Source organism: Molothrus aeneus, chromosome 27 (genome assembly GCF_037042795.1).
Source record: "Molothrus aeneus isolate 106 chromosome 27, BPBGC_Maene_1.0, whole genome shotgun sequence".
Taxonomy (NCBI): Eukaryota; Metazoa; Chordata; class Aves; order Passeriformes; family Icteridae; genus Molothrus; species Molothrus aeneus.
In genome coordinates, this window is record NC_089672.1 from 6,027,222 (window position 1) to 6,041,316 (window position 14,095).

General features: G+C 62.6%; 2 protein-coding genes across 3 annotated transcripts; one reads left to right on the forward strand and one right to left on the reverse strand.

The window, feature by feature from the left end:
• The first annotated feature begins 3,237 nt into the window (after positions 1 to 3,237).
• LOC136567127 (proline-rich protein 2-like) lies at positions 3,238 to 5,960 on the forward strand. The gene is made up of 3 exons (XM_066566635.1): positions 3,238 to 3,945; positions 5,206 to 5,457; positions 5,505 to 5,960. The coding sequence occupies exons 1-3, from the start codon at positions 3,238 to 3,240 to the stop codon at positions 5,958 to 5,960; spliced, it is 1,416 nt and encodes a 471-aa protein (XP_066422732.1).
• Positions 5,961 to 8,914: 2,954 nt separating this feature from the next.
• On the reverse strand, positions 8,915 to 12,871 carry CCDC124 (coiled-coil domain containing 124). Of its 2 annotated transcripts, none has more exons than XM_066566199.1 (5): positions 12,757 to 12,871; positions 11,475 to 11,645; positions 10,957 to 11,143; positions 10,280 to 10,394; positions 8,915 to 9,389 (listed from the first exon to the last, which is right to left on the reverse strand). In XM_066566199.1, the coding sequence occupies exons 2-5, from the start codon at positions 11,631 to 11,633 to the stop codon at positions 9,185 to 9,187; spliced, it is 666 nt and encodes a 221-aa protein (XP_066422296.1). In that variant the 5' UTR covers positions 11,634 to 11,645; positions 12,757 to 12,871; the 3' UTR covers positions 8,915 to 9,184. The 2 variants fall into 2 exon arrangements, with proteins under 2 accessions (XP_066422296.1, XP_066422298.1); XM_066566201.1 differs by lacking the exon at positions 12,757 to 12,871 and adding an exon at positions 12,123 to 12,606.
• Positions 12,872 to 14,095: the final 1,224 nt, after the last annotated feature.

A 14,095-nucleotide genomic window follows, 5' to 3' on the forward strand; every position in this document is an offset into this window, starting at 1 on the left:
GCGATCTGACTGGTCCGTGCAGCCCCCGCCCCCGCTGACGAGCACCGCGCCACGCCCTTGGTCACGCCCCCTTATGTTGGCCGCACCTCCTGCTCCCTCCGTGCCCTCCCGGAGACCCCGGGACCCCGCGGCCCCCTCCTCAAAAACGCCCCCTCCCCATCCCAGACCTTCAGCACCCCTCGGGACCCCCTCCCCACCCTCGAGCCTCGCTGCACCCCAAAATTCATCACCCCCCCTTGTCCCCCCCAAAAACACCCCCGTGCACCCAAACATCCCCGGTGCTCCCCAAAACTCCCCCAGTGCACGCCAAACACCCCCACTGCACCCCAAAACACCCCCCGTGACCCCCGCCGTACCTGCTGGGGCTCCCCGGGGCCGCCCGGGGGGGTCCCGGGGCCGTCAGGGGCTGCGGGGCCGGGGCCGGGTGCGGGGCCGGTCCGGGGGTCCGGGGGCCATGGGCTTCCCTCCACGCCTGCCCAGGGGACACTCAGCGTTAGGGGGTCCCCAAACCCCCCCGGTGACAGAGCTAGCACTGCCCAGGAGGGTCCTGCCCTGGCAGTGCCACCCCCAGGCGTCACAGTGTGCCCTGCACCAGCGAGTGCCGGGCACAAGGGGATGTCACAGGAGTGTCCCCATGGCATGAGGGGCTGTGTCACACTGATGTCCCCTTTGTACGAGGGGCTGTGTCACACCAATGTCCCCACAGCACAAGGGGCTTTGTCACACGAGTGTCTCCTTGGCACACAGGGCTGTGTCACACTGATGTCCCTGTTCAGGAGGGGCTGCACCACACCCATGACCCCATTTCATGCAGGGCCCTATTGCACCAACAACCGCATTGCACGGGGGGTTTCATCCCATAAAAACCACCCATTGCATGAGGGGTTATTGACACGAAAACCTCATTGCATGGGGGATTACATCCCATAAAAACCCTGCTGCACACAGGGCTGCACCATTCAAACAACCCCATTGCATGGGCGATTACATCCCATAAAAACCCCATTGCACGAGGGCTGCACCGTACAAAAACCCCCATTGCACGAGCAGCCCTACTGCACCAACCCCATTGCACAAGGGGTTACATCACATGAAAACCCTATTGCACGAGGGGCTGCCCCATACAAATACCCCACTGAATGAGGGGATTACATCACATAAAAACCCCATTGCACGAGGGATTATGTCACATGAAAGCCCCATGGCACACAGGCCTGCCCCATAAAAATATCCCCATTGCACTGCAGCCCTATTGCACCAATAACTCCATTGCACAAGGAGCTCACCACAGGAAAACCCTACTGTATGTGGGGGGGCTCTGTCACATGAAAATCCCATTGCACAGGGGGCTGCACCGTATAAGAAAAACCCCATTGCATGAACAGCCCTACTGCACCAACCCCATTGCACGAGGGGTTACATCCCATAAAAACCCCATTGCACAAGGGGCTGTGTCTCACTAAAACCCCATAGACCGGTGGGCTGTGTCACACTAAAACCCCATTGCTTGAGGGGCTGGACCATACAAAAACCCCATTGCACGAGGAGCTGTGTCTCACTAAAACCCTGTTGCATGAGGGGCTGCACCATTTAAAAAAACACCATTGCACGAGGGGGCCCCATTGCACCAAAACCCTGTTCTGTGAGGGGCAGCACCACACTAAAACCCCATTGCATGGGTGCCTCTGTCACACCAAAACCCCATAGCACGAGCGGCCCTACTGCTCCACCCCCATTGCCACCCCGCAAACCCCTCTTGCACAACACCCCACAACTCCCCAGACCCCAAACCCCAAATCACCCCCGACCCCCTGGGGGCTCCCCCATCCCTGCAGCGCCTCCTGGGCTTTGAGGCCACCAGCAGGGGACAGCCCCTACTGTCCCCATTCCCGGGGGGCTACGGGGCCCCGGTTCCGCAGTCCCTGAGCTGCCCCCGGTACCCCGGGAGCCCCGGGGGAAGTGGGGCCAGCTCCAGCGCCCCGCTGCTCCCGGTGTGCGGCCGGGCCTGGCTCCCCTCCAGGGCCGGATCGTTTTCTCTCCATTCTGCCAAATTTATGGCAGGAAAATGGGCTCCGATTTCTTTTTAATATTCGGCGTGGTGATGAAAAAGCCGCAGCGGGCAGGGACAGAGGGGAAATGTTCCTCCCAGCCTCCAGGGCCCTGCCCTGAGGCTGTGCCAGGCCCACAGCCGGGAAAAGTTTTTGTCACCTCGGATGGGGGTGGGTGAGGCCACCGCGGGCTGGGGACGGTGAATATTTCATGAGGCACCGCTCCGTGGTGGCTTCACTGCTCTGGATGGTGGCAAACGGCCCAGATCTATCTTCCCCCTGCCCGAACATCCCCAGGGATGGATCCCACAAACCGGGGAGGCCTTCTGTCCCTGTCCCCTATCCCCTGTCCCTGTCCCTGTCCCCAGTCTCTGCTCCCTGTCCCCTGTCCCTGTCCCCAAGGGGACACCCTGGCTGGTGGCTGCATGCCCGGGGTGGTCCTGCCTGTCCCCATCGTCCCCAAGGCAGGGATGGGGATGGGGACATGGCAGGTCCACTGTCACTGCGTGTCCTTGAGCCACGGCCACCAGTGTCCCTGCTCCAGGATGTGACGCTGTATCAGGACACCCACGGGTGGCTCTGCCACCCTCCACACGGGGACAACGGACAAGGGAGAGGTGCAGATGCCACCATGCTGGGGCAGGACCCTTGGGAGACGACAGCAAAGAGTGACAGCATCTCCCGCGGCAGGGACACGCGCCGGGACACCCCATGGCCGGCCTGCAGCAGCCCCCAGCGCCCCGGGGGTGACAGTGGGGTGGCAGCGGGGGGACAAGGGGACCCCCCGCTCCCCCCGTGCCCGGAGCAGCGGAGGCGCTGCCTCGGAGCAACTGCAGAGAAGGGGAGGGCGCGGCTATAAATAGCGGCGGGTTCCCCGCGGGTGATTTATTTATTCCACTCTCACTAATTCCTGCCCGGGTATCTCTGCGGGGTGGGGCACGAATCCTGGGGGAGCCGGGCTGGTGGCACCGCGGGGAAAGCAGAGTGACCCCCGCCTGCGCTGCTCGGGGCTGCGGGGACAGCACGGTGACCCCGGGCGGGGTCACCGGGGCTCCCCGCCAGCCGCCACCACGGCCCGGGGCTGGTCGGGGGCACCAAGTGCGTCAGACCCCCGGCTGCCCCCCCCGTCCGTCCCCAAAAATCCGCCGCGTGGCCCCGGTTCCTGCGGCCGCCGCCAAGTCCTGGCCATATGTCCCAGGCCGGGAGCAGCTGGCGGTGCCCGCGGGAGCCCCCGGCCCCCGCTGCCCACCCGCCGGCGAGGGGCGGGCCGGGGGCGGCACCGCCGCTGCCCCCCGAAGGCAGGGCAGGGGGGCTCACTGTGATTTGGGGGGGCACAGAACCGGCTGAGAGGAAGCAGGACGAGGCCACGCGGCTCCCCAAAAAGCAGCGGGATGGCTCAGCCCAGCCGTGCCACGGGGGGACCCTCGGGGGTGGCGACACCCGCGACCCCCAGGTCCCCCCCGTGTCCCCCCCCCCGGCACAGCGGGTTGGGGGCACAGGTGCAGTGCCCGGCCTGGGGGGGTTTCCCCCACGCAGAATCGGGCCCGGTGCCACCCCTGGGGCGTCCGTGTGTCCCCCACAGCGCAGGGGGAGGCGCAGGAGGTGGCACACCCGCAAGGACACCCGAAGCTCCCCGGCCCCGCCGCGACGCTGGGGGATCCCCGCCTGGTGCCGGGGTCTCCCCGAGAAAATCCCTCCGCAGAGACCCGCCGGGACACCCGGCACCGCCGCTGAATCCGGGGGACACGGCCACAGCCCCCATGTCCCAAGGCCTGGCAGAGACAGCCGTGATCCCCCCCGCGACACCCCCAACCCAAGGGGGGACCCCATCCCCATCCCGCCCGCCTCGGGAGGGGACGCGCGGCAGGGGCCACTGTACCTGCCTGGGGCCCCGCGGGTGCGTGGGGCTGGGCTGGGGGGTCCCGGGGGGTGCAGCGGGGGGGGGGGTGGGGGGGGGTGGGTCCGGGCTCCCCACGCCCCCCCTTGGCCGCCCGCCACCGCACCGGCGTCCCCAGACAAAGCCGCCGCGCCGGGTTCTCCCTGCGCCTCCCCCACGCGCTCGGCTCAGCCAAAGGACAAAGCCGCTCCGCCTGGCTGCCCCCGCCGGGCCACCGCCGACCCCCGCTCCGGGCCACCCGGAGGGGACACGGCCGTGCCCGCCGCCCCTGGCACCGCCACAAAGCCCTCGGCGATGGGGGGGGGGGGTCTCCCAAAGCTCGCCCACGCCCTTGTGGAGCCCCGTGTCCCCGCTGCGGGGCGGGGGTCCTCACCCTGACGAGGGGGTCCCCGCAGTGTCCCCCCCAGCGCAGGGTCCCCAGCGGTGGACCAAGGTCACCGGGAAGGTCGCGAGGGGCGCGAAGGTCCCCATGTGTCCCCACGGTCCCCGTCTCGAAGGCTGTGCCCCGCACGTCGAAGCTGCAAGGGCCACGTGGTGCCCGAACCCGCCCGGAGCCCCCGGTGCCCCCCGGGCTCGGCTGCGGCCCCGGGGCCCGCCGGCTCCGGTGGCTGTGGGACGTGCCACCCCAGTGTCACAGCTGCGCTTGTGGCGCTGGGTCCCCCTGCTTTTGGTGGCTGCTGAGCCGGGTGTCACCCCACTGCGCCATCGCTGTCACTCCCCTGTGCCATCAGTGCCACCCCACTGTGCCACCCCAGCAGCTGGCGGCCAAAACCGAGGGAGCCCCGAGTGCCACCAAGCCCTCAGCCGCACTCACGTCTTTGGTGACAAGCAGCTACATTGTCCCCAAGGACGGGGACCCCCAAATCCCCTGACTCCATCAGCCGGGGGTGCCCCGAGCAGCCGAATCCCGCAGGGAGGGGAGTCCCTAATGTCCCCACACCACAAACAGCGCAGGGAGGGAGTCCCCAGTGTCCCTACACCACAACACCCCCCAAGGAGGACACCCCTGCTGTCCCCACACCCACACGGAGGGCGACCCTGATGTCCCCACAGCCGTCCCCTCCCAAGGCTGGACATCCCCATTGTCCCCACACCCGCCGGGAGGGCGTCCCCACTGTCCCCACACACCACAACACCCCCCAGACAGAACATCCCTGCTGTCCCCACCCTCGTCACCACTCAGGCAGGACATCCCCTCTGTCCCCACACCCTACACCGGGGAATGCCACCACGGGGTCCCCGCCGCTGCCACCCCCGCAGTGTCACCCCCCCCGCCGCTGCCACCCCCGGGGTGTTCCCCCGCCGCTGCCACCCCCGCGCCCGCTCACTTGCCACGGCCCCGTGCTACGAGGAGCGTCGGGGGGCCCCGGGGGCGGCGGGCGCTGCCGGCTCTCGGCTCGGCGGAGCGACACTGGCGACAACAGCAGCGTGCGGGGGGGTCGAGGGCTTCCCCGCCCCACGCCCCCGCGTCTCCCCCGGCAGGGCAGTGACCTTGAGGCCGCGGCGCTGGCGGTGGGTGGCAGCCCGCGATATTTTTAGCCGGCCACTGTCATTCTCAGAGCGTCCTCATTGTCACTGCCGGGGGCTCCTCCTGCACCCCCCCGCCCCAACTCTCCCCCCTGCCGCCGCACCGGAGGGGGCTGAGCAGGCCTCGGACACCCCGGAGCCTGGGAACACCGGGGAACCCCTCCGTGGTGCCCCCTCCCCTTGCCAACCCTCCCGGGCACCCCCTCCCCGCCGCTGCGCCGAGGGCTTCCCGCGAGCTGGGGGATCCCCCCGAGCCGGGGGATTCCCGGGATTCCCGCGAGCCACGGGCTTCCCCAGCACCGGCAGCCACCCCTGGAGCGGAGGGGGGGGGTGGGGGTCCCCACCCTCGCAGACCCCCCCCCCCCAAATTCACCCACCTGCCGCCAACCCCCGGCCTCCGCTGCCCTCGGGCGCTGCCGCCGCTGACCATGGCCCGGCGGCGGCGACACGTGCGGCGCCGAGCCCGGGATCCCGGCGGGTCCCGGTAGCACAACCGGGGGCCGGGGGTGAGCCTGGACAGCGGCTCCGCGGTGCCGCCGAGCCCCTCCCGGCCGCGCCGTGCCTCGGTTTCCCCAGCGCGCAGGCGGCGGCCGCGGGGGCTGCGGGCAGCGATGCGGCGCCGTTGCGATGTCGCTCCACACGCGCAGCCGCGCGCACCGGCCCCGCCGCCTCCCGGGGCTTCCCGGGGCTTCCCGGGGCTTCCCGGGGCTTCCCGGAGGCTCCGGGCCGCCGCTGCGGATAAATCCCGCCGCCTAACGGGGTCCCCTCCCCGCGCTCCGCCGCAGCCGCGGGGCCGGGGGCGATCGCCCACCCACGGCTCCCCCCCCACCCCCCACCATGGGGACCCCCCGCGTTGACCCCCCGGTAACATCGGGGCGGCCCCCGGGTGGGGCTTTGTCCCCCCCGCTAAGGTGTCGGTGTCACCCCCGGGGGTGCTGGCGGTGGGGAGGGGGCGCGGGGTGACCTCGGGTTGGGCGTGTCACACACGGGGTGGGGGGGAGGCTGGAGTGTCGCCCCCTTCCCGCAGCCCCTCCCGGTCCTTTGTCACACCACGGGGATTTGGGGACGTGGGGGGAGTGGGGGGGTGAGCAGCGGGGTTGGCATGGGGTGTTCGGTGGGCAGGGGCGGAGGTTTGCGGGGAACAAAGAACGGGGGGCGAGGAGCGGTGAGCATGGGGGTGTGTGCAAAGCACGGGGTCCATATCCCTGTGTCCCTGTCCCCTGTCCGTATGTCCGTGTCCGGGTGTCCCTGTCCCCGTTTGTATGTCCCTATCCGTGTGTCCCGGTTCATGTGTCCGTGTGTCCCTGTCCATGTGTCCGTGTCCCCTGTCTGTATGTCCCTGTCCCTGTCGCTATCGCTGACGGTGTGCCACCTTTCCGTGTGTCACCTTTCCGTGTGTCCCTGTCCCTCTGTTCAATCCCACGCCCGCAATCCCCGCTCGGCGCAGGGGGGAGGGGATGCTGAGGGGAGGGCGTGCTGCAGAGGGCGGGACCCGGGCGGGGGAGGGGCCGGGCGGGAAGGGTCGGGGCCTCGGGGATGGGGGGAGGATGCCCGATATAGGGGGGGTGCCCGATTTGGGGGGATGATGCCCGATTTGGGGGGGGATGCCCGATTTGGGGCCGGGGGGCTTCCCCCATGCCAGCCGACCCCGCGGGACTGCAGCCCCGCTTGTCCCCGCCCCGCCTCGCTCGTTGCCATGGCAATGTCCCGTCTCTCTCCCCCCCCCCCCAAGTGATGGAAAAAGGGGGGAGGGGAGTCCCCGAGGGGGGAGGGAGAGGGAATCCCCTCCCTACTCTGCCCCTCCCCCCACTGCAGTGGGGATCCCCCCCGTCCCCTCAGGAGCCGCTTTGCCGGGGGGGTGGGGGGCGGGACATCGGAACCTCCCCCCCCCCCGCACTGCGGGATTCCCCCAAATCCCACGGGAAATAGGGGATCCCCCACTAATCCCGCCCCTCCCCCTGCTGGGGGATTCCCCCCTTTAATGGGGACCCCCCTGGGATGGAGGGGCTCCCCCAAATCCCCTAAAGCCGGGGGGGGACGGACCCTGGAAATGTTTTGGGGTCCCCTCAATTCCCCTTGATCCCATGGGAGGGAGATGAGGGGACACTGGGAATGGGATTTGGAATAGGATTGCGAAGGGGAAAGGGGAACAGGGAATGGGGATGGGAAAGGGGAACAAGGAATGGGAACAGGAATAGGGATGGGAACGGGGAATGCGGAATTTAACAGGGAATGGGAGTGGGGAATGGGGATGGGAAAAGGAAGGGAATTGGGAAGGGGAATTCCCAGGATGGGGGACACCCCTGGAATTCGGGAAGGGAAACAGGGGGGGACACACTCCGGGGGGTTCCTCATTCCAGAAGCAGTGGGAATGGGGGATTCCCCTCCTCAGGAACAACCTGGGGGGGGTCCCAAAGGGAGAGAACCCCCCCAGTCCAAGCAGGAATTCCACCCCCAATTCCAGTGGGATCTTCCACATTTTCAGGGATAAAATTGAGCAAGGCAGGGAAAGAATCCCCCTCAAACCCTTCCCAAATTATTCCTTCCCCAATTTAATCAGATTTTGTTTTTTTTCTTTAAATTTTTAATTGAATTCAAACACACCAAACTCACACAAGGGGTGTGTGGGGGGGGGTCACTCCTCCCTGGCTGGATTTGGGGATTCTGGGATGTGGGAACAGGGCCCAGCCCAGGGGGAGCAGCCCCAAAAAGAGGGAAAAGGATGAGCGTGGATGAATCCCATGGGATTTTGGGAAGTTGTGTGGCACCTCCAGACCAATTCCTGGGAAGGAATTCCATTCCCAAAGAATGGGAATCCCTCCTCCGGGTGGATTTGGGGCTCCAGCATTCCAGAGGACACTGGGAATGTCACCTGGAGTGCCTGTCCCCCCCAGGAAAGGCTTTTCCCACTCCTCCCTGAGGTATTTTCCTTCTTCCCAACGCTTCTGCCCCAATCCCAAAGGAAATAGGACCAAGGATAGCCCCAATCCCAAAGGAAATGGCACCAGGGATTTCGAGGATGGGCCAATCCCAAAGAAAATGGCCCCAGTCCCAAAGGAAACAGGAGCAGGGATATCCCAATCCCAAAAGAAATGGCAGCAGGGATTTCAGGGACATCCCAATCCCAAAGGAAATGGGAACAGGGATTTCAGGGGCATCTGAATCCCAAAGAAACAGGAGCAGGGATTTCAGGGATATCCCAAAGAAACATGAGCAAGGATTTCAGGAATATCCCAGGAGCAGGGATTTCAGGGACATCCGAATCCCAAAGAAACAGGAGCAGGGATTTCAGGGATGTCCCAATCCCAGAGAAATGGGAGCAGGGATTTCAGGGATATCCCAGTCCCAGAGAAAACTGGAGCAGGGATTTCATGGATATCCCAGGAGCAGGGGTTTCAGGGATACCCCAGTCCCAGAGGAAACAGGAGCAGGGACACCCAGGGGAGATCCAGGGTCTGGAATCTCTTCAGGCTCACACCCCAGGAGCATTTTCCACGTGACAACTCCAGAACTCCAAGGAGGGAACGCCAAGGGACAGCTGAGAGCCATTGAGAGCCGCTTTTCCCAGGGAATTTCAGAAAGGAGAAGGTGGCATCAGTCCAACCTCGAGCTCGCCCCAAATCCATGGGGGAAGAGAGAGAGAAAAAAACCCCAAAAACCCCGCGGGGGTAGAAGGGTCCTGGCGAGGATCCCAGTCCGGGGAGGCACAAGGCTATTGGTGGCTGTTGTAGGGTTTGTGGCGCTGGTTCAGGGGGTTCTCGGGGGATCTCATCCACTCCTTCTTGAGCAGCTGGCGCAGCTGGCTCAGCCGCATGTTGGGGTTGTCCCGCCGCAGGCGTGGCAGCTGCAGCTCCTCGAAGGCGGCGAAGGCGGCGCGGAGCCGGCGCTCGGGGTGGCGCTCCAGGGGCTGGGACACGCTGGGGACAGGGAGGGACATGGTCAGGAGAGGATGGGGCATGCAGGGGACAGGGAGGGACATAGTAACAGGGGGACAGGGACACACTGGGGACAGGGATGCGTCAGGAGGGGATGGCAACATGGGGGGGACACGGTCACGCAGGGGGACAGGGAGGGACATGGTCATGGGGACACAGGGAGGGACAGGGACACGGGAGACAGGGACACGCTGGGGGACGGGGACACATCAGGAAGGGATGGGCACAGGGCTGGGACACGCCAGGGAACAGGGAAGGACATAGTCATGGGGGGACAGGGTCAGTGAGGGGTTATGGACAGGGATAGGCATGCTGGGAGGGACAGCGATAGGGATAGACACAGCCCCAAAAAAATGGTCCCGATCCCAAAGGGAATGGCACCATGGATAGCAGGGGTGGCCCCAATCCCAAGGGGATGGGGACATGGAGGGACACAGTCCCAAGGGCACAAGGACAGGCATGGAGCTGGTCTCAAAGGAAACTGCCCTGATCCCAAAGGGAATGGCACCAGGGATGCCCCAATTCCAAACAAAATGGCCCCAGGGACAGCAGGGGCAGCCTGATTCCAAAGGAAGTGGCCCCAATCCCAAAGGATTTCCTGTATCCCCCAATTGCACAGGAACCCTCCATGGAATTCAGGGACACCCCAACCCCACAGGATTTCCCACATCCCCCAATCCCACAAGATCTCCCAATCCCCCAGTCCCACAGGAACCCCCATCCCACCCTCTGCCTGCCCAGAACTCCAGGACACAGCACCCCCTCCCTAGCCACCCCAAATCCCAGATTTCCCGCCGTGATCCCAACTCCCAGGGGACCATCTTTGGGGGAAATCGGGGGGGATTTGGCGGGGATTCGGGGTCGGGGCGCACCTGAGGGCGGCGATGGCGTCCTCGATGCTGCGCGCCTCCACAGAGCCCTCCTCGGGCAGCCGCCGGTTCAGGTTCTCCTCCAGCGGCAGCTCCAGGTGTGATTTCTCCTTCTCCCCTGCCGGGAAAACCGGGAATGCTAAGGAATTCCCTCGGGAAAACAGGAACATGCCTCTGGAAAACTCGGGAATTCCTTTAAAATCCCCCGGGGAAAGTCCGTTTCCCCCTCTAAAAACCTTAATTTTTCCTCTAAAAACTCAATTTTTCATCTGGAATCTTCCCCTCTGAATAACTCAGATTTTTCCTCAGGAATTTTTTTTTTTTCCTTGGAAAACTCAATTTTTCCTAAAAAAAAAAAAATCAAATCAGTTTTTCCTCTGCAAAAGGAAATGTAGGAATGGGAAATGTGGGAATGGGAAATGTGGGAATGGGAAAGACATAGAAAATCAAGAAGCCCAGGACCAGGAGTATAAATCACAGAATTCTACAGAATTCCACATCCAGAAAAGAGCTTTGGGATCAAACACAACACCAAACCCCATCCCCAAAGTGCCACATCCAGGATTTTTTGGGGACAATTCCAAGGAACGGGAACCCCAAGCTTCCCTCAGCCATTCCCACGGTGTCTCTTGGAGCAGCAGCGGCTCCCCAGCCCAAAATTCCCATGGGAATTCCCAAACCTGCATCTGTGTTTTCCCTCTGCTGCTGCTCCTTGCGGACATTCTCCTCGATCTGGGCCCGGGTAATTTTCCCAGGATTTCCCTGCTTGGGACTTTTCCCTTTGAGCTTGGAGTCCTCCTCCTCCAGCAGCCGCTGCAGCTCCTTGCGGCGCTCCAGCTGCTCCAGGCGCCGCTTCTCCCGCTCCTCCTGGGAGGGAACACGGATTTGTGGATGGATTGATGGATGGATCCATGGATGGACCCATGGATTGATTCATGAATGAATACATGGAGGTATCCATGGATTCATGGATGGATCCATGGAGGGATCCATGGAGGGATCAAAGGATGGACCCACGGATTCGTGGATGGATCCACGGATGGATCCATAAATGGATCCACAGATGGACCCATGGATGGAGCAGCTCCAGCTGCTCCAGGCACCGCTTCTCCCGCTCCTCCTGGGAAGGGCACACAGATCCACGGGGGTCACACCCACCCCAGGAACGTCCTCTCTCTCCGGATTTCGGGATCCCCACCTTCCTCTGCTCCTTCCTCAGGACGTGTTTGTCCTCATCCTTCCAGAGCTCATCCTCCAGCTCCTGCTGCCGCCGTGCCTCCGCCGCCGCCTTGGCCTCGGCCCTGCGGGCGCGTGCCGCTGCCGACTTGCTGTTCTCCCCCTGGAATTTCTTGGGCATCCCTCAAACCCTCTGGGAAACCGGGAAAAATCGGGGTTCTTCAAGGATCTGGGGTTGGTTTTTTTTGGGGTTTTTTTATGGGGTACGCTGGGATTGAGCTTTGAGGTCAGGCAGGCAGAGTTGGGAGTCTGCGCCCTTGGAAATCTGCAGGGATGGGGATTAAAAGTTTCCAAGGTTTCCTTCCCCAGTTTCCCTCAGGAATTCTCCAGTCCTTTGCCAGAAATTCTCCAGCCCCTTCCCAAAAATTCCCTAGCCCCTTCCCAATTTTCCTCAGGAATTCTTCAGCCCCTTCCCAGATTTTGGAGATTTGGAGGGGGGAAAAGTCCCCAAAACTGAGGAAAAGACTGGGATAGTCCCCCCCAGATTTATCCCAACCTCAGATCGGGATAACCCTGGGATAAATTTCCCAGATTTCCTCCAGATCCTGGCTGATCCCAAATCTGCTCCCTCCAGGCCAAACTCCAGCCTCCCAGCCCATGGAAAAAGCACCTGGAAGTCCAAAAAAACCCCGAGCCAGGAAAACCCGGGATTGAGGCGCCTCTATCCCGATCCAGGGGGATCCAGAGGGAGGGGAGAAACTCCTTTGATTTGGATAAACAGCCCCAAAAACGGGCTGTGATTGTTATCCACGGTGGCAAAGTCAAATCCAAGGAAAACAGGAGCTTTCAAATCAACCAGCCACGGGGGAAATCACAGCTTGGGGAGCTCTAGGGCGAAATCTTTGATTTTAATGGCAGATAATTATTAATTAAATTAAATTGAAAATCAATGACTGCTCCATTCCCAAGGTTTGGGAATGGACTCAAGGCCTGGGATGGACTCATTCCTTTCTCCTGCCTAGAACATCCTCGGAGCCATCCTAAAATCCTTTTTCCTGCATTTTCACTCCCTAAAATCCTTTTTCCCGCTCTCCGAGCCTGTTTAGGAGCGGCATCGGGGCAGGGCCTCACCTGAGGGGTGGCAAAAAGGGACCCCCGAGCCTGGCCCGCCCCCCCAGGCGCCCCTTCCCCGCCTCTCCCCGGCCTTCCCCGGTGCCCCCGGTGCCGTCCCTTCCCTTCGCTCCCGGCCCGGGCCCGTCCCGGTGGCTCAGCCCCGCCCAGCCCCGAACCGGCCCCGCTCCTACCGGGCCCCGCCACCAGGCCGTCGCGCGCTTTGTGCATCATCACGGCGAGCCGTCACCACCTCCCCCAATGGCAGGGGCGGGCAGGGCGCGCCGCCGCCATGTTTGTTAAGGCGGGCATAGCTGCGTTGCGTCTTGGCGGGAGCGGCGGCGGAGGGAGCGGAGGAAGCGGCGAGAGCGGCGGGATGGGCGGAGAAGACCGATCAGGGCGGCGCGGTGGAAAAAATCCGCTGGGAACTCGCGCAACGCCCGCCGGCGGCGGAGGCAGTGCCCGGTTCAAAGATGGCGGCGCCCAGAGCGGCACCTGAGGGGATGAGCGGGCTTTAAAAGCCATGGAGACCTGCTTCTTTAGTGTGTGTGTGTATTTCAGGTTTTTTTTTTTTTTAACCAAGAAAAAAATCAGTATCATATTTTGAAAAGAACCCCCAGAGCTTTGGGGGAGGTGGGCATAAATGTCAAACAAAACACAAAGAAAGACTGAGCTACTAAGGGATCATACTTAGAGCAGCAGTGGTGGGGTGGGAGGGAAGAAATATAGCAGACAAATGTAACACCATTCAGGAGGGTTTATACACAATGTTTTCATTGCAAGCAGCATTTAGAAGTGACAATTTAGTGATTTATCAGATCCCAGCACACTCCTTCCCTGTCAAAGTGATAGGCAGAACCAGCAGAGCAGCTCTGAACACACTGTTCACTACAAGGCACCACCCACAAACCCAGAACAGCTCCACCCTTGGCCAACCCTGTCCCCTTGGGCCTTCTGAGAAGCTGGGATTTAGGAGAAGGCCATGCAGGGGAACAGTGTTTCAAATGTCAAAGGATTTAAAAATATACAAGGCTATGAAAGCTGATGGGACCTGAAAGAATTGAAGGAGAAGGTGTCTTAGCAGAGCATCTTTGGCCAGTGCAGCCAGATAACCCTCAGATATCATTACTGGAGCATCTGGGAGTGAAGCCCAGCAGGAGATGCTGCAACATGAACTCCTGCCCCACACGAGAGGTTCCCAGAGACCAAAAACTCCGTGCAGAGCAGACAGGATCTGACCACAACACCTGCCTTGGGCCAAACCTGCTCTTCATTTTTCATGAGCCACACAGAAACGTGGTGTATTTGCGATCACTTCTCTCACCAGACCTGGTTGCAATCAGCACTGGATCCCAAAACTGAAGGAGAAGCCTTGCGTAGATAATTCCTCCTTCAAGGCTCAGCTCCAGTACCAGGCTCAAGACCTGGCATGCGCATGCATTTGGCAGGGAGTAGCAAATCAAGTGAAAGAACATTTCAGTGGTTTTTTCAGGTGATTGTTTAGGAATTTACTTGGAATAAGCTTCCTCCCCA

What these genes read in the sequence shown, in the direction of transcription:
- LOC136567127 (XM_066566635.1), top strand. Translation starts at nt 3,238, where the DNA reads ATGTCCCAGGCCGGGAGCAGCTGGCGGTGCCCGCGGGAGCCCCCGGCC. An exon ending in ACCTGCCTGGGGCCCCGCGG is followed by an intron (nt 3,946 to 5,205) that starts GTGCGTGGGGCT and finishes CCACCCCCGCAG; the next exon opens with TGTCACCCCCCCCGCCGCTG. An exon ending in TTGAGGCCGCGGCGCTGGCG is followed by an intron (nt 5,458 to 5,504) that starts GTGGGTGGCAGC and finishes TGTCATTCTCAG; the next exon opens with AGCGTCCTCATTGTCACTGC.
- CCDC124 (XM_066566199.1), bottom strand. Translation starts at nt 11,633, where the DNA reads ATGCCCAAGAAATTCCAGGGGGAGAACAGCAAGTCGGCAGCGGCACGC. An exon ending in GAGGGAAAACACAGATGCAG is followed by an intron (nt 10,395 to 10,956) that starts GTTTGGGAATTC and finishes TTTTCCCGGCAG; the next exon opens with GGGAGAAGGAGAAATCACAC. An exon ending in GACGCCATCGCCGCCCTCAG is followed by an intron (nt 9,390 to 10,279) that starts GTGCGCCCCGAC and finishes CCCTGTCCCCAG; the next exon opens with CGTGTCCCAGCCCCTGGAGC.